The following is an 18,862-nucleotide window of genomic DNA, read 5'->3' as shown; positions in this document are numbered from 1 at the left end:
GTGATGACTCGCCTATTACGCAAGCGCTACGATACCGCCACGTGCCGCTGGGGAGGTAGGGGTCCTCTGTTGCGCAACATGTCACTATATTATCAGTACTGCATTAAAAAGAAATTTTGCAAATTAATGTACCAGGTAGTTAGTTAGTTAGTTAGTTAGTTATTGGAGAGGGTGGGTTTCCCCATGCACTTAGACCTGTATTGGTCCATTGTGTTTCCCTCTATGATTCCTAGCAGTCTCTATATCCTACCGGTACTGGTGCTTACCATCAGTCCCGGCCAGCAAGCGAGACCGGCTCTACTGGCTGAGAGGTATCTATAATGCTTCCCCCATCTACCAGAGGTATTAGAGACTGCTGTTGGGGGCGGGAAACGCCCGTAATTTGGCTCAATGGCCTCCTTTGGAGATATGAGGTTCTTTTACGTGCCGTAAAGCTACGACACGGGACCCACGGCTTAAAGTCCCTCCCGGAGGACTTGTTCCCTGAATTTTTCCGCCCTTAAAAATTCGACGACCTCTGCCGGGTATTTGAACCCGCGTACTATGAGTCATGAGGTGGGAACATTACCTGTAGACTACAGAGGCCACTTTAATGTACCAGGTAAGTTTCTATATTTGTGAATTCCACAGACTTAATTTTCTTTCATGTGCAGTCATTCATATAGAAAACCTGGAAAAATTGAAAGTAATCCAGGCGTTATAAGCACAAGATATGTATTTGACCTTCATATGCCAAATGTTGACCGATGTAGTTATTAGTTATTGGTGTCATCACCTAAAAGTTAAATTTTAAATCATGATATAAATATATTTAAATAGCATTGAAAAATTACTCCTCTATAGAAGAATTTACACTGACTGAAAATTATTATGTTTTGGAAATATGAAGATTATATTTCTTTGACATAATTACTTTGATCTTTGTAATGTAATATCTCTATAATTGTCTGTTGGGAACGTATTCATCACGAAATTACTTCAAAATTTTCGCCAACACTTTCTGGCAGATCCATAGTTCAGATAGGTGCCATACAGAAATACACTTTGCTCTAAAGTGCCCTGCGTCATGACTAGGGACCGGACTTTTATGCCCTAATAATTCTTTAAATATTTATGCATGAAAAATTTCCGAAATATGCACTAAAATATGCACATAAAAATTTATACCAAACATTAAAATTGATTTTACGTTATTCTAAGACCAACAAATCAATATATAAGTTCATTTTATGTAATCACTGAATGATTCACTTGTAGTAAAAAGCTATACTTAAATACAAATCATGCAACAAAGCCAACATATTTCATTACAAATTTAAAAAACCAATGATACTCACATTTAGCTCTCCGAACTTTCAACTTCTCTTCTGTTGCAGTTCACAGTTACTAAATGTTTTGGGTTTTCCATAGTTAGTTGCCTCCTATTGTCTCATAAGATGTCCTTATAGCGGGAGAAACTTCTTTGCACCCCACAGGAACTTAGGGGCACATCCACAAAAATCGCTATTTGCTCCACTGTTACTGATTTTTTACTTGGCGGTTTAGTACGTTTACCAGCTAAAATTTCTTCAATTTCACAAATTTGTTCATATCCTGGATTTTTTTTAAAGAATGATGTGTACTTTTTCCTTTACTAGTTGACCAACTCTTCCAGGAACCGACTTCAGTTTGGAAGCAGAGGTTTTGAACACACTTTAACGTTCGATACAAAGTAGTATTGCTATTGCTTGCCTCCAGTGAGGAAATGGTGGATGGAAGATGAGAGAAGTGAGCAGATATCTAGGAAAGATTAGTTTCTAGTTCTGCATTTCTTAGTACATCTTGGGCAATTTGAATTGATGCTGCACTTTTGGGATCAAATGTATTCACGACATTCCTGTTTCTAAATGTTCGGTATACTAACTCGCTGCACACAGCCACGTGCCCCAGCGCATTAAAATTGGTTCTGGCGGAAGTGGAACGCTCTGTGCTACTGCTTTAAAGGCTTCTTTTCTGTATGGCGCTTTAACAGATACCTTCTTCACAGAAGACAACTTGTCAACAAGCAGAAAATTTGCATGAATTTTTTCTGCAACACAGTGCAACTCATGGGAAAGGCAAGTCAAATGTGTCATATTTGGAAATATAACTTTAAGAGCAGGACTGGTTTTCATCATATAACTTGCGGCATCAGTCACAAGGAGCAATACGCACTCATACTGAATGCCATTTGGCCATAGTAAATTCATGGAATTCATAAAAAAGTTTGGAAACTGCAGGGCTATTTGTGGTTTCAAATTGCTCTACCTCAGGAAGATATGGGGTAGATTGTTCATTCTTATTAAGCAATCCAACTATACAATTTGCAATAAACCGTCCCTCACAATCTTGTGTTTCATCAATTGATACCCACAAAAAATTATCTTGAATCTTATCTCTAATGCTTTCACTTTTAAGATCGTAACACTGCTTGATATAATTTTTGCACACAGTAGATTCATTCGGCACTTTGCACTGTGTATATTTCTCTATGAAGTTTCTCAGAGTAGGATTGGTTAGTTTCCACAGCGCAATATCTGCCGCTAAAAAGGCTTTGCATAAATCAAAGGAAAACCATGAAAACATATTATTAGAAAATTCCCTAAGCAATTTTTGAACAGGAGCACTTTTCATGGATATAATTTAATATTCTATTTGTGTATATTAGTGTTCAAATGCTGAAGCACTTGAAAGTGTTTTTCACAACCAACTGTTTTCTCACATGCTTATCAATAAAGAATTTCGTCATCCATATTTATCATCTCTCTTTCTAACTCCCACTGATACAGCTGTAATTTAGTTTTCTGATTTACTTTCACTTTCGGCATGACTACAGAAAGGTGAACAACAGACTAGTCACCACTAATGTGAATGGCCCCCAGCTTCAAATGAAGAAGCGTAACCAACCTCATGGAGACTTCGAAAATAAATAAGTGAAGTCCCTTATCGGTTGAATAGTATTACGTTTATAGCGGCTACATGTGAACGCTTCAGACTAATCTCTTCGCGGCCACTTTGATGGTACGCGGATGAGGCAAGTTATGAGTAGAGGGATCGGGGAAGTCCCGTCCTGGATATAGCATCAGAAACATGAATCATGATGAAATGTTGAGTCAAATATGCAACATATTCTAATTCATTCATTCATTAGTAATCTGTCAGACGATAGGTCCACAGTCTCTTCCAAAACAGTTCCTCCACTTAATGCAATCTCAAGCTTTCTCCTTCAATTAAAATATCCTCTTCTGTCCCCAAGTTCATCCAGCATCTTCTTACGTCTTCTTCCTCGCCTTCTGTGCACTTCTATCCACCCCTCACATATTCTAATACGGGAAAGAAAAATTGTATACACATGACCATGATTGAAAATTTGAACATAAAAGTAAAAAAATATGTTTGATAAATATTTTAAAAAGGAAATATGCAGTATAAATAGAGATCTTCGAAAATATGATGCTTATTCATAAAACCGGCAAAATATGCATTTATATGCACCATCAAACCATGTCCAAAATTTAAAAAATGAAGTAATTCATACATATATCCAAACGAGCATACTTTCTGGTTGCAAGAAAAAAATGTGCATTTTCATTAAAATCCGGTCCATAGTCATGACGTACCATACTGCTCACTAACTGTAACTGAGAACAAATGGCTAATGGAGCTGATAACTTCAACCTACTGCTGACAAATCATAAACAAACTACCATGCATGAACTGCACTGTTCACTGTGAAACATAATGCTGTCAGGCGGTCCACAAGTTAATTACTTCCCTTCATTCCAAATATTGGCTGTGGGGCATGCTAATTCATTGACAACATTCATATGTGCCTCGCTGCAAGCGGCAGCCTGTCTGCCATGAGACACAGAACCATGGAACCAGTCAACAAAGCTGGAAAACTCTGTAACATGATAATAATCATGTCCCATTAAAGGTTTGGAGATGAAAGTTAGAGCTGAAGAAATTGCTGTTATGATTTTCTGAACTACTACTTTATTACAGAACATGAATAAAAGTTTTTTTATGGTCAGGCAACTCTTCATCTATTTATAGCATATTAGTCACAAACTAAAGATATAGAGAGCTTCTGTTGTGTTCTTTATCAGGTTCTTAACCTTTAAGTGCCGAAGTGCCCAGTTTGTGCCAGTCATGAGTAAGGTCGTCGTGGCCAAAGTACCCAGTTGTGGCCAGTCAGGCATTTAAACTCCGCTAGTGGAAGCGCGCGCACACGCCGCTAGTAGAAGCGCATGCACAGTCCTGAATATTTATTTTTAAATGTAGTAATTACCAGACCGACTTAAGTAAAACCCTAATAGAGGAATTAAAATAATACCTTACTGAACAACAGCAAATAAAAATATACGTATGAGTTATGCCAAAACTTATCCACAATCCAGTAATTTTGTTGCAGATTCTGCAGATAGGTATGTTAAAAATATAGTGTAAAATTCGATGTACATACCTTTTTTGTTGTTACCTTCTTGATGTATATATAGGTTCAAATGAAACTACAGTATTCGATTTCACTACGAACGCACACAAAAGAGATCACGCTCTGTATCTCAGCCACGATGCAGCTGTCTGTTCATTCAAATAGAAGGGGCAATANTATGTTTGATAAATATTTTAAAAAGGAAATATGCAGTATAAATAGAGATCTTCGAAAATATGATGCTTATTCATAAAACCGGAAAAATATGCATTTATATGCACCATCAAACCATGTCCAAAATTTAAGAAATGAAGTAATTCATACATATATCCAAACGAGCATACTTTCTGGTTGCAAGAAAAAATGTGCATTTTCATTAAAATCCGGTCCATAGTCATGACGTACCATACTGCTCACTAACTGTAACTGAGAACAAATGGCTAATGGGGCTGATAACTTCAACCTACTGCTGACAAATCATAAACAAACTACCATGCATGAACTGCACTGTTCACTGTGAAACATAATGCTGTCAGGCGGTCCACAAGTTAATTACTTCCCTTCATTCCAAATATTGGCTGTGGGGCATGCTAATTCATTGACAACATTCATATGTGCCTCGCTGCAAGCGGCAGCCTGTCTGCCATGAGACACAGAACCATGGAACCAGTCAACAAAGCTGGAAAACTCTGTAACATGATAATAATCATGTCCCATTAAAGGTTTGGAGATGAAAGTTAGAGCTGAAGAAATTGCTGTTATGAAGTTTTTTTATGGTCAGGCAACTCTTCATCTATTTATGGCATATTATTCACAAACTAAAGATATAGAGAGCTTCTGTTTTGTTCTTTATCAGGTTCTTAAAACATAATGCTACAGCTTTTCATTTGTTTCAAAGCATGTTATTCACCTTTGGGGGGGGGGATAATTAAGGATTTAAAATTTGCAATATTTCTGATGGTTCTGTCTCACAGTATAAACCCCCCCCCCAAAATTATCAACCAGTGATGTTATAATGACTGTGGTATGGATGCTGATAACAATTTTGTGCAGTTTCACAAGGCAGAAGTGTATGTGTTGGAATTGGGGGAGCAGTTAAAAGGCTGTTAAGGAAGGCAAGTCTGCAAAACCCTTATGAGGAGTGCATCATGAGACTAAGACAGCTTTACAAGCAGGCTTTTATAAAGATTCCATCAGTCACTCTTGAATATTGTACTGTTGAATGCCACATCAAGGAAACAGTGAAACTCAGGACAAGGTTAAGGAGTGGGTAAAAGCTAAAGTTATTCCTGTGCTTAATTAGTTATGCTCCATCTTTCCTGACCTTGGTACTAGGTGGAGATGTCAGTAGTTGATACTCACAAAGTAATTTCAATATTTTAGTTGATAAGCGTGCCAGGTATCTTATTTGCCTCTCTTATTGATGTGTTAACTGTGTAGTATTCCGTAATCCTCAATCCAGCTGACTAACAGTGATATGTATGTAGCTTGTAATTATAAACACATATATATTGTCACGTGTATGGTTGACTGAAGGCGCGAGTGTGGATTAGTGAGTCGGTTTATTAAATGTTCACTGGTCGTAACTACAAATAATTATAAACACTTTCAAGATTGCTGTAATTATGACACATAAATAAAGTCTTCTATATCTGCTTACACTAGTTGTCAGGTAACAGATCTAGACAATGACTATTTCTCTGCATATCCATTTCCTGGCAACAGATTTTTTTAACACAGGAACTATAACTGTCACACTCCAGATATCATTGCATGAAGTCTTAAAATCACACGTAAAGTTTTCACAGGCTGACTTCTTGTATTCTTCTGTACTCCTAGTTTCAACTCACTATGAACTTACAGCTCCCAGCTCTTGTTATATAGCCATGGAATAGACATGGACTTACAGTAAACATGTATCACATCGCTATCCAACCACTCTATTGGCACGTCGGCCAGATCTACAGAAAAAACAGTTTATTGTTGCGTGTTGGACCATGTTTACAGACAGGTTGCCTGGCAACGCGTTGATCAAATCCATTACAGTATAAACAGTCCATTCATGTCCCAACACGAAATTCTCCAGAAATGTAACCAGATAATCACAACTTGACTGTATATTTTTCATAAAATGAGGTTAAAGGTCACANTATTCTATGTGGCTGGGGGTGGACCTCTTGCGTCTTATCGCTGTGTATTTACTCATATGACCATCTCCAGTGGCCTAGTTAGCGGAGCGTCTTGCATACGGTATTACGCATGAATGCTGATTATCGCATTCTTAACCTCATTGCGTGTCCATGTGTTGTCATCTTTGCTCTTTCACTGCAAAACACTTTTCGCAAGTCTCCAGGCACCGAGGTAATGACTTAACTTTTCAATCCCAAATTTGCTCCTCAACATTCCCCAAAATGATAGGAGAGTTGTGCACACTGAGAGCTCCACATAAGGTCTTTCATTTTATACATGAATGAACTTGGTACCATAGTTAGTTCCAGAGTTATAAACATTTATTTAATCAGTATGGGAAAAGTTAATGATAACTCTTAAACTCCAAAATGCAGTAACTTGTAAATTGACTGACAAAGGGAGGGAAAGATTCATGTTTATCACTTCCTCATCAGACTGTCTGCGCCTAAATACACATACAACATTTCACTGAAATCCAGAGTGGTTGTATCTGCTTCTGTGTTGATTTGATGTGGAATTACCAAAATGTTTTGTGTTATATATTAACTTGTTACAGACCCTGAACATGAGAAAGTATAACTCAGTTGGTATAGCTATGGGCTATGGGCTGGATGGCCAGGATTCAATTCCTGGCAAAAACAAGAGCTTTTTCTCTACTGCACAGCATGCAGACCACCCTGTCTTCTATTCACTGTGTACCAGGGATCTTCCCTGGAGGTAAAGCAGGCTGGTGTGAAACTGACCACTCACCTCCATCTAGTGCCAAGGTCAAGAATGCTAGAATTGTACCTGTCCTCCCACATAGATCTTCATAATGTGGTGCTTAATTAATTAAGCACAGGGCGAACTTTACCTGTAATGTCATACAGACCCTGAACATCATGTTCCATAGAATGCATACTTACCTGCTTACATTCTATCATTAGACTATAGTTAAAAGTACAAAATAAATATGTTCATCGGGGTGCTTTGATTCTCAATTTACAAAGTTAACAGGCTATTCCTCTGTATGGGGCACGTTTAGCATAGTCGGTTGAAGCACTGTGCTACAAGCCGGAAGATCGCGGTTTCAATTCCCAATGTCATTGTATTTTTCAGTTGAACTAATCCTTCCAGCCGCACTGTGGCTGTGGGTTCAACTCAGACTCTAACAGAAATGAGTACCAGGAATTTTCCTGGGGGATAAAGAACAGCTGGCACATAAGGCTGAAAACCTGACTGCTGTCAGCCATTTGTCTAGAAAATGTGGCAGTCTCGATGTCTCACAGCCTGTTACAGGGATAGACTTTACCTTTTTACCTTTATTCCTTTGTATTTTGAAGTTTTCTAAAAATTACCACCATTCCAGAACATATACCATCAACCGATTATGAAGGGTTCTGATGATTGTATGTACTTGTAACACTTGGAATTACTTAGTTTTTTCTTTGTCCATTGTCTGATATTGGATCTGTTTCCATATTAAAGTGAAAGGGTGGGAGGTGCCAACTCTGTTGGGTTCATTAGAGAGAACTAATATCCATTATTGGACCATGAAGTGCCTAAAGTTACTTTATAATTGTACGTAGGCCATTTCAGAAATAAGGCACACAATTTTTTGTTTATATCCATGTTTTTTTTTTTTTTATATCTCTTTACAGTCCTTCAGTATAGTCCCCCTGCTTCTCAATGACTGAGTCCCAATGTGTGGGAAGCTTTACTATTCCATGCAGGACACCATCTTTGGTTATCTGTCGAAGGCTCGGGTACTGAAGCAGAAAGCTCTTCCAGAGAAGGAAAATGACGGCTTCGCATAGGTTGTTTCAACTTTGGGAATAAGTCTAAGTCTGGTGGACTCATGTGTGGGCTGTAGAGAGCATGAGGCAACACCTCGCAACCATATTGGCGCAGCTTTTCTGTTACGTCATTCCTGATGTGCGGGTGAGCGTTGTCATGGAGAATGATCGGCCCAGCCTCAAGCAACTGAGGTCGGTTTTATGCATTTTTCTGCGCAGATTTTGCATAAAGTCGCGATAATAAACTGCTGTGACACTTTTCCCGCGTGGAACTCTGCCTGTCATGATGATTCCTTGGTGATCATAAGCAAAGATCATCATTTGTTTGACCTTTGATTGAGATCGTCAACATTTTTTTGGTTGTGGGGAAGATGGACCTCTCCACTCGTTGGACTGTGATTTCAGCTGTGGATTTCTGTCGGGTTTCTTCCACGTAAAGTTTCGATCTTAATGTACGACATTTGATCTTCAACAGTCACAGTACCCGAGAACTATGCAGGCTCCATTTCTAACTCACGTTGTTTAAGAACACAGTACATTATAAATGACACAAAATAACGCGCTTCTTTCTCAAGCCCTGAACTGTAACTGAAGTGAGGCTTACTGTTGTTGCATCATCTAATCCGCAGTGTTGCCAACCTGTGCATTATTTATGAAATGACCCACGTATTTGCACAGAGGATACCGTTTTTAAAGTTGGTCTTTCAGCGTTTCAGAAATTGAGGATTATATTAAAAGTGGCGTTCTACAATGGAAGAGGAAGCAGATCTTTTTGAAGACGCAATATCAGCGAATTCGGTTAACTCCTTTAGTTCAGGATCTGCTCAGAGGAAAGGGAGGGAATACATCAGTTTATCATACTGTACTGTATATGACAGTGCACAGGATCTTGAAACCCAGCAAAGTGATAACATAGAAGATCCAGTGATGGCTGCAAGACATGAGCCAGTCAAATCCAATAGTTGCAGTAATGAAAATAAGGTGCGTATTAGTGTTGAGTGAAAGTATGTTCCTGTCACAGGAATTAGTCACCATTTGCTCAGTGTAATCTCAGAAATTTTGTACCTCCAACCCATTTACTTTGTTTAAAAGTATTTCAGATTGTATGTCGATATTGTGTTGACAGATTTTGAAGGACTGCCTTTGCATTTGGTTATTTTTGGATACAGGCATATGATTTGTCAAATTTGAGACAGAGTTGTAGTTTATTTTTGATGACTGAACCCAATATGGATACAGCATAGGTTAAAAGGACTGCTTGATATTGTTACATGTTGGGTATGTCACGCGACAAACAACTTTACATGGGTCTCGGATTTAGCGTATCTTTATTGGACACTCACACTTACACACCATACAATTATTATCGTTTGCAGTATCGCCTGACTTCTGGCCCAGTACTCTAATACGACATCTCAACTATCCTTGGCCATGGCTGGATCTCAACTCTCTCTGGCGGCGGCTATCCCAAGATTGTATCCTTGCTGTCTTTCTGTCTGCCTTCTTCTGTATCACATAGCGCCTAGGTTCCAACTAACTTGGAAAATGCTTTCAACCCTTTTTATAACCTCAGCCCCTGTTATGCAATGAACCCTCGTTATAACCGTGGAGACTCATCTCCGGGGAGATTCGGCATTCTCTACGCAACGGCTCACTGTTGGGATTACAATACCGCTATTGTTACTTCCTATGCAACGGTCTGTTCCAGCGTTTCCATGGAAGTAACTCTTCTGCATTCCAAACATGTGACATTGCTCCCTTCTAAAGTTTGTTCGTCCCCGAACAGCCTAAAGGTTCTTCCTCTCTTCCATTTCTGCGGTGCTCTGTTGTCAACGTCTGCATTCGGTCTTGCTGTTCTTCTCGCGTTTTTGCGCTGTTCATTCTACCGCATCCGCCCCTCTCTTCAGTGGTGCTCGTCCCGAGCACTACCATAGTCCAGAATTTGTCGATTCTGTCGCCTCACATTCATTCTTCGCTCATTCAGTCTTCATTCACCCTTGCGGGGGAGGCCGGTGCTTCTATGTTACCCGTTCCTCCCATACGGGCCGTTTCCCTTTTTTCGTTTTGGAGGGGGTCGACCCCTCCACAAAGTACATTTTCTTATTTTCCGTAACCTGTTGGAAGTACCGACTACTTATTTCGCGATCTTTCCTCTGAAAGTCACATTGACGGTCTTCTTGCTCTTTTCTCCACTTTCCAGGTGTGATCGCTGTTCTGGTCCACACCCTTCGATGTAGTTCACGGTTTCCCTCTTCTCACGTACGGCGGCCGCTTGCCGCCTCGGTCCTTTGTTCCTCTTTTTCCTTCCTGGTGCGTCCTTAAATTTTTCCTGAGCAGCCCTGCTCTCTGGGTTGCTCGCTCAATCACGGCCATGGTACAGTTTCTCCCGACGTTTTCCTTCTGCCGTGCCACTTTTGCACGGTGGGTCGTGTTCGGCCCGAGGATGTCTCTCGTGCGTCGTGACACGGTTGCCCGGCGGGACATCCTAATGTCGCTTCTCTTCTACTCGTGCCATGCCACTGTTGCACTGTGGCTCGTCCCTCTGCGGGCGACGGCCAGTTTCTTCTGGAGTCCACAATTTCCCCGTGTCGAGTCCTTCAGTTTCTGACGTTTCTTGACGTGCCTCCATCTCTTGGCAGGCCAACGTCTTTTCCCGCCAGGCTGTCCAATCGGCCTACATTGTTCATGTCTTGCATCCACCTTTGCCTGGTTGCTTCTCGCATAGCCAGCAGGAGTTCCATTATTTGTTGCGACTCCACTCTTCTTTGTTTTGTAATGTAACGCTCCTTGTGCTCGTAAATTCAATAATTCCCCGTCAGTGGAGGCGTGTTTAAGTTCGCTCCTTGTCGGTCACTTGTGCAAGTCAGTCTTTTAAATTTGATTCGATTAATCCGAACTGGTCCCGCTTCTAACACCAGTTGTCACGTGTTGGGTATGTCACGTGACAAATAACTTCACGTGGGTCTCGGATTTAGCGAATCTTTATTGGACACTCACACTTACACACCATACAATTATTATCGTTTGCAGTATCGCCTGACTTCTGGCCCAGTACTCTAATACGACGTCTCAACTCTCTCTGGCGGCGGCTATCCCAAGATTGTATCCTTGCTGTCTTTCTGTCTGTCTTCTTCTGTATCGCATAGAGCCTAGGTTCCAAATAACTTGGAAAATGCTTTCAACCCTTTTTATAACCTCGGCCCCTGTTATGCAATGAACCCTCGTTATAACCGTGGAGACTCATCTCTGGGGAGATTCGGCGTTCTCTACGCAACGGCTCACTGTTGGGATTATAATACCGCTATTGTTAGTTCCTATGCAACGGTCTGTTCTAGCGTTTCCATGGAAATAACTCTTCTGGATTCCAAACATGTGACAATATGTTAATAGATTTCTCACCATATTACAGATAGTTCAGATGACCTGGATACAGTAACATGATGAACACAGTAAGTATCTTGATTGTGATCACCAGGACCCGGATTTTGATGACCTGAAAATATTTAAAAAATGACCTAAAATATGACACAAAAATGTAATATGTTAGAATATCTACTAGTTATTAAGCAATATTGATTGAATTTGAAGCTAAATGTTTTAATACGTTTTTTTGTCGTGTTAGAATGCTTATCAAATGTACATATACGTGGTGTGTTCAAAAAGTATCGAACCTTCTTTTTTCCCGCGTAAACCAATGAAGCGCGGGAGGCTCCCTTCCGTGGAGATGTGGATGGGACATTCATGCGCAGTCGTGAATTTTTTCCCGCCCGCAGAAAGCGTCAGTCCCTGGCAGTCGGCCTATGAGTGAGGACGTGTAGTGAGCGCCGTCGGATTCCAGTAAGGTGTGAATGACAGAACAACATGAGCAGCGCTATTGCATCAAATTTTGCCAAAATCTTGGCGATATCCAAGTGGAAACCATTCGCAAGATTCAACATGCTTTCAGGGACGATGCCATGAGTAACTCACGGATAAAGGAGTGGTACAACCGCTTCAAAGATGGCCGCACATCAGTGGACAGCGAACCGCGTTCAGGCAGACCCTCAACAAGCCGAAATGAGAAATGTCATTGAGCAAGTGCGGACTTTGGCCATGCAGGACCGTCGAATCACAGTCCGAGAACTTGCGAACGAGATAAGGGTAAGCACTGGATCGGTACATTCAATTTTGATCGAGGATTTGGACATGAGGAGAGTGTCCGCGAAATTCGTACCGAAGGCCGAAGCAACGCCGTCTGGAAATCGCACAGGACATGCTGGACAATGCAAACAGTAACCCCAACTTTCTGAACACCGTGATCACAGGCGATGAGTTGTGGGTTTATGGGTACGACCCGGAAACCAAGATGCAGTCGTCACAGTGGAAACATCCGACATCCCCGAGGCCTAAAAAAGCACGGCAGGTCCGCAGCAATGTCAAGGTCATTTTGGCCGTTTTCTTCGACTTCCGTGGGGTTGTGCATCATGAGGACGCACCACAAGGCCAAACCATCACAAAGGAATACTACCAGGAGGTCCTTCGTCGCCTTCGTGATGCTGTGCGGCGCAAACGACCGGATCTGTGGGCAGAAAAAACTTGGCAGCTCCATCATGATAACGCACCCGCCCACTCTCCGCAACTGATTCAGACTTTCGTCGCCAAACACAACATTCCTGTGGTTCGTCAAGCTCCCTACTCCCCCAACATGGCTCCGTGTGACTTTTGGCTATTTCCCAAGCTGAAAATGCCGCTGAAAGTAACCCGATTTCAGTCAAGAGAAGACATTATGCGGAATGCGACGGCCCAGCTGATCACCATTCCAAAAGACGCGTTCCAGAAGTGTTTCCAACAATGGCGAAAGCGGTGGGAGAAGTGTGTGCATTACCAAAGAGACTACTTTGAAGGGGATTAGAGTTTTGTACCTCCAAATCAATAAATGTATTTCTGCCGACCAAAGGTTCGATACTTTTTGAACACACTACGTATGGTATGTATTCCAACATGCGGTTTAGTTTAAAATACGTGTGCACTCTTTGTGAATGCGTGACAGAGATGGCAGCACTGTACGGCACACAGAACTCTAGTGGTGGCGGCGAGAGTGAGGAGTGTTTTGATACCTAAATGGCGACGTTTTCGTTAGCAGAACAGCGAGTAATCATTCTTTTTCTCCACTTGCGTGGTGCGACACCCATTGAAATTCATCGCCAGTTGAGTGAGACGTGGTGATGGTGTCATGAATGTGAAAAATGTGCGTTTGTGGGTGCGACAGTTGAAAGAAGGCCGAACGTCGTGTGACAACGAACCAAAACAATCTCGGCCTCGCACCAGTCGGTCTGACAACATGGTCGAGCTAGTTGAGAAAGTTGTTTTGGAGGATCGTTGATTGAGTGTGGAAAACATCGCCTCCAAAGTTGGCATTTCCGTGGGATCTGTGCAGACAATCATGCATGAAGACCTGCGAATGCGGAAAGTGCCCTGCAGGTGGGTGCCACAAATTCTGGTGGATGACCAGAAGGCTGCACGCATGGCAGTTTGCCAGGCGATGTTGTCACGTGTTGAAGGCATGAATGGGACTTTCTTTTCATCAATTGTGACAATGGATGAGACATGGACGCCGTTTTTCAATCCTGAAACGAAGCGCCAGTCAGCTCAGTGGAAGCACACAGACTCACCGCCACCAAAAATTTCGGGTAAGCGCCAGTGCTGAAAAAATGATGGTGGCCATGTTTTGGGACAGCGATGGCGTAATCCTTACTCATTGCGTTCCAGAGGGCACTTCGGTGACAGTTGCATCCTACCAAGATGTTTTGAAGAACAAGCTCCTTCCAGCACTGCGAGAAAAACGGCCGGAAAAGGGTGCACGTGTGCTCTTTCACCAGGACAATGCACCAGCGCATCGGGCGTACGCGACGCAGCAGTTTCCCCGTGAAAACAACCTTGAAGTGGTTTCTCATGCTCCCTACTCACCTGACCTGGCTCCTAGCGATTTTTGGCTTTTCCCAATGATGAAAGACACTCTCCGTGGTCGCACATTCACCAGTCGTGCTGCTGTTGAATCAGCGATTTTCCAGTGGTCAAAACAGACTCCTACAGAAGCGTTCGCAGCGGCCATGGAATCATGGCGTCGGCATTGTGAAAAATGTGTATGGCTGCAGGGATATTACGTTGAAAAGTGACAGAAGTTTCAAATTTGTTGTATGATTATAGTGTGAGGAAAAAAATCGGAGACCTTAGAACTTGAACGCACAACGTATATTTAAGGGCATCACATAGGATACAAGGAAAAAAAGATGACATGTCATCAAAATCCGGTCCCTGATGGTCAGTGTACAAAGTGTCAGGATTATGAAGAGCCATTTGTGTAGGTGACAGATATATTGTGGTTGGTATTTGTGATTGATGGTTCTGCATGATCAGATTTGTTTGTCTTAAGCTTTAAGATCCTGGCTGACCATATTCTGGTTTTTAAATTATACTTGCACTTGGGAGTCACAGTCAGTACGATGGTCTTCATAGTATTACTCTGTATTTTCCTGCAGAAACATGCAATATAAATTTTTATGGGCACTTCATAGATATGAAAAGTACTACCATCTGTGACGTAACCCTGTGTAGTCTGGTAGAAGTCCAGCGACATTTTGGACAAATGTCCTGCCACCATCTTGAGGGTGGATATGTAAGCTGAGTAAGCAACAAGCAAGTTCAAGGCAGCATACAGCTTGTGAAGAGTACTGTCATCTCATATGTAGTCTGGTAGTCGTCCACTGACATTTCAGAGGAACATCAGGTTTGAAGAGTAGGTCAAGTGAGAAACCAACAAGAAGTAGGTTGCAAACAGAGCTGTGTGACATTCCTTTCTCATGGGTCTGACTACCGTGTAACAGTTGAATTTATTTTTTGTCAGATCATTGAATAAGTCAGGCAACAAGAATGAGTTGGCCTAATATAGCTTACATCTATGTCCCTCAACCTTTTCTGTGGAGGGTTGAATTTCATGTGTTGCTGTCATGTCTGTGGTCAGACATGTCTTCTCCTTCACTAAGTAGATGTCCATATCATAAGTGTAGCTGGACATGTCATGAGACTTATAAAGTTTTATTCTGAAACGTAGGTGTCCCTTGGATATACATTTTTTTAAATACCTTCCCATCAAAAAAGGTGTAATATTTTGAGTGTTTGGCATTCAGGAAGTTGAAAATATGTCTTAGTTTCAATAGTCTGTCATAGTTTGGTTAATGTTGTTAAGAGAATTATCATTGTTTGAAAGTGGAGAAATCTAGGAACACACAAGAAAATGCCGCATTTTATTGTTTTGCCATAAACGGGTGGAAACGACTGTTCATTAGTTGATCAGTTCTCTTCAAAGTGGTCATCAGTCATGTCCCATTTTAATAAGAACTGCAAGAAATAGAAACATTTAAGATTCGGTGACATCTTTACCCTCTACCTCATTTACTTGTAATTTATTGAGATTGTACCTCTCAATATGAACCCTGTGCATTGTTTGTTTCCTCACTGCCAGTCTTTCCCTAACCTTTGCCACTACCAGGTAGTGGTCAGTATCATAATCTGCTGCTCTGAATGATCGGACATCAAGTATACTTGAGTGCCATCTCCTGTCTATCAAAATATAGTCTATTTGATTGTGTATCTTCCCATCAGGAGATGTCCAAGTAAATTTATGGATGTAACGATGTGGAAACATTGTACTTTTGACAGTAAGATTTTTTTATGTGGCAAAGTTTACTACTCTAACTCCATTATCATTGCTAATTTCATGCAAACTCTCATTCCCAGTTGTTGGTTTGAAAATGTCTTCCCTCCTTACTTTGGCATTGAAATCTCCTAGCAAAATTTTCATAGGGTACTTCGGGAATTTATCAAATACATGTTCTAGTTCTTCATAGAATCTATCCTTTATGTTAGCAATTTTATATTCTGTTAGGGCATGAACATTCAGAACAATGATGTCACAGCAGTGACACCTTAGTAGTATGTATGCCATCCTACCACTAATGAACTCAGTCCACTTAACTGCTGATATGCTTCCCTTATGTACGAAAAAGCCTGTACCTAATTCATGATTTTCATTCCCCTTTACATAGAAAAATGTATTTTGCCTGCTGGTTCAGTGCCACCTACGTCCCATCTGACCTCCTTTACTCCCACTAAATCTAGCTTTTATTTTGAGTTTTCTTCTGCCACTACCCTGAGCAAACCTGCCCTATACGTACTTCTAACATTTCATGTTCCAAATCTCATATCCATTTTCTTTCGCTTAGGTCGTTTATCCAAGGAATCCTTCCAGGTCCGAAGCTTCTTGTGGTCTTTCGTAACAAGCTTATTTTTTACAGCGAGGAGTTGTTAGCACCATACCCAACTCAAAGCTGGGGGACTGTCCCTTGTCAGCTGTCTGGAACTGCTTGTTCAGTATAGTCACAGCCACCCTCCATACCTGGATGGTGTCTCCTCCATAGTAATACTGTCAGTAATTTAATTTAATTTAATCGATAGTAGATTCTGTGTACCTGGATGGTAGTTTTATTACAGTATTCGGGCATTGTACTTTTGAAATCCTTGAATTCATTTTATGTAGGTAATAAGTAGACAGTCTTACAGAATTCTAAACAGTAAAGTGCAGCAATCCAACACTCCATGATCTGTATCCAGTGTTTTATTCAGCACATATTCATTGAAGTTTGGTATCGTGGAATCCCTTTTTGTTTCATAAATCAGTATTGCCCATTCATCAACAACTTTTTGCATAAAAACGAAACATTCTCTTCTTTTTTTGCCATGATTATTATCAGATTGTGACAAGTCCATCGGCATTCCAAAATGAAGGTCACTCTATAGATTTTGTGCTAGTATGGACAGAGGGTTCATCAGTTTCCTGCAGTGAAGTTGCGTATAAGAAACGGGCAATATTCGAACGTCACCTAAGAGAAGAGGGATTGATCTTGGAAGAAGAACAGAATCTATTACTTCACTTTATCAAGATCCATGCTCCAGTTGAGGTTCTTAGCCGTTATGCTGAAATACAGAAACTTCGTATGCCAATGAAAAAGGTAAGCTGGTCATTCATCATATTTCATTGTGTTTTATTAATTAGGTTACTAGCATAGTTTGAAGTATGCCTATACATAAATTTTAGGCTGTAAGAACTAGACTAGTTTTTCATTTAATTAAGAACAGCTAAGAAACCACATATTTTTCAGTTTGATGGCCCAGAGGAGCTGGAAGAATCATCATTTGATATCATGCAGGAAGTGAAATCTTTGGTACGACATCTCATGGAATATTTTCGTGTTGATCCAAGTGTGTTCCCTCCACAGGAGCACAGGCTTACTGCAGAGTTTGATAGGGAAAAAATATATCTGTGAGTTGATGCTTTGTATGTCTTTACTTTCTCATCCGTTCTAATTTCCACTGGCCATAGAATTTACATCTATGGTTTTTCAGTGACTGTCTTGTCTTGCTTACACTCAGATTCTTAAATCATTAATAATATTCTTTACTAATGCTCTAGCCACGATTGCATAATCATTGTACTGTCTTTCAGTGGTTTATATCAAGAATTATCATCTCTCACTCAAATTTCCAAACTCTTATATGAGAACCTCTTCATAACTGAATTAAAAACATTAGAAGTTTGTCTTGACCGTTACAAGATTGTTTTGTTTCAGTTATAGAGATGTTTCTAAAAAGGTTATAACAATTTTATGTTTCTTTTCATATTGACATATATATTTCTAGATAGCCTTATGGTTATTAAGAGAGTGAGTGCCATAAAAAGAGAACTGAATTAATAGTTTTACAGTAACAAGTACTAGAGTTTTATGGTAACATGTAATCTACAACTACATAGTATTTTATGAAGAACCATTTATGATCCAGGGCAATGCAGTTTGTCATTATCAGGGCCCGGATTTTGATGACATGTCATCTTTTTTTTCCTTGTATCCTCTGTGATGCTCTTAAATATATAAATCTCAGATATGAGCTGCTGGTTGTAGAAATGTAAATTTTATAGGTCTTTTGACATTTTTAGGTTTAAGGTTATTTTTTCATTTTGGGGGCAATTTTTGGACTTTTAAGAGTATTCCTTGTCATTTTTGGCCATTTTAGGGAAATTTTCTTCATATGTTTTCTGAAATGTGAATAACATGGAAGCGAAGTGTTTTTTTCTCCTTTAGGTCATTTTTATGGATTTTTCGGTCATTTTTTAATATTTTCAGGTCATCAAAATCCAGGCCCTGCATATTACATTTTTAGGTCATTTTTCTGGATTTTTTTGGTAATTTTTTAAATATTTTCAGGTCATCAAAATCTGGGCCCTGGTCATTATTAAAAGATTTCCATTTCTTTGATGACCCTTAATAACACTGTAATTAGTACAGTCAACTCTCGATTATCCAGGGGCAGATTAACCGGTTTGTGGCTTAACTGTGGCTACTGAGGCTTT

At 40.4% G+C, this 18,862-nt stretch overlaps 1 protein-coding gene across 5 annotated transcripts in view; it reads left to right on the top strand.

Moving 5' to 3' along the window:
- The window catches only part of LOC111866792 (anoctamin-4), a 64,313-nt gene that overhangs the window by 5,901 nt on the left and 39,550 nt on the right, over window positions 1-18,862 (top strand). For 3 of the 5 annotated variants that reach the window (XR_002843241.2, XM_023856092.2, XM_023856253.2), the window contains exons 2-4: window positions 9,127-9,399; window positions 17,208-17,465; window positions 17,616-17,776. Coding sequence is in view for 4 of the 5 variants with exons in the window: in XM_023856092.2 (XP_023711860.1) it covers window positions 9,169-9,399; window positions 17,208-17,465; window positions 17,616-17,776 (650 nt within the window). In the remaining variant the exon portion in view is untranslated. Of the gene's footprint in view, window positions 1-9,114; window positions 9,400-17,207; window positions 17,466-17,615; window positions 17,777-18,862 lie in introns of all 5 variants that reach the window. The other 2 variants (XM_023856175.2, XM_033752836.1) reach the window with 1 other exon arrangement.

Source organism: Cryptotermes secundus, unplaced genomic scaffold (assembly GCF_002891405.2).
Source record: "Cryptotermes secundus unplaced genomic scaffold, Csec_1.0 scaffold24, whole genome shotgun sequence".
In the NCBI taxonomy this organism is placed as follows: Eukaryota; Metazoa; Arthropoda; class Insecta; order Blattodea; family Kalotermitidae; genus Cryptotermes; species Cryptotermes secundus.
Note: the sequence above shows the minus strand (reverse complement) of the source record. Positions and strands in the feature narration are given on the sequence as shown.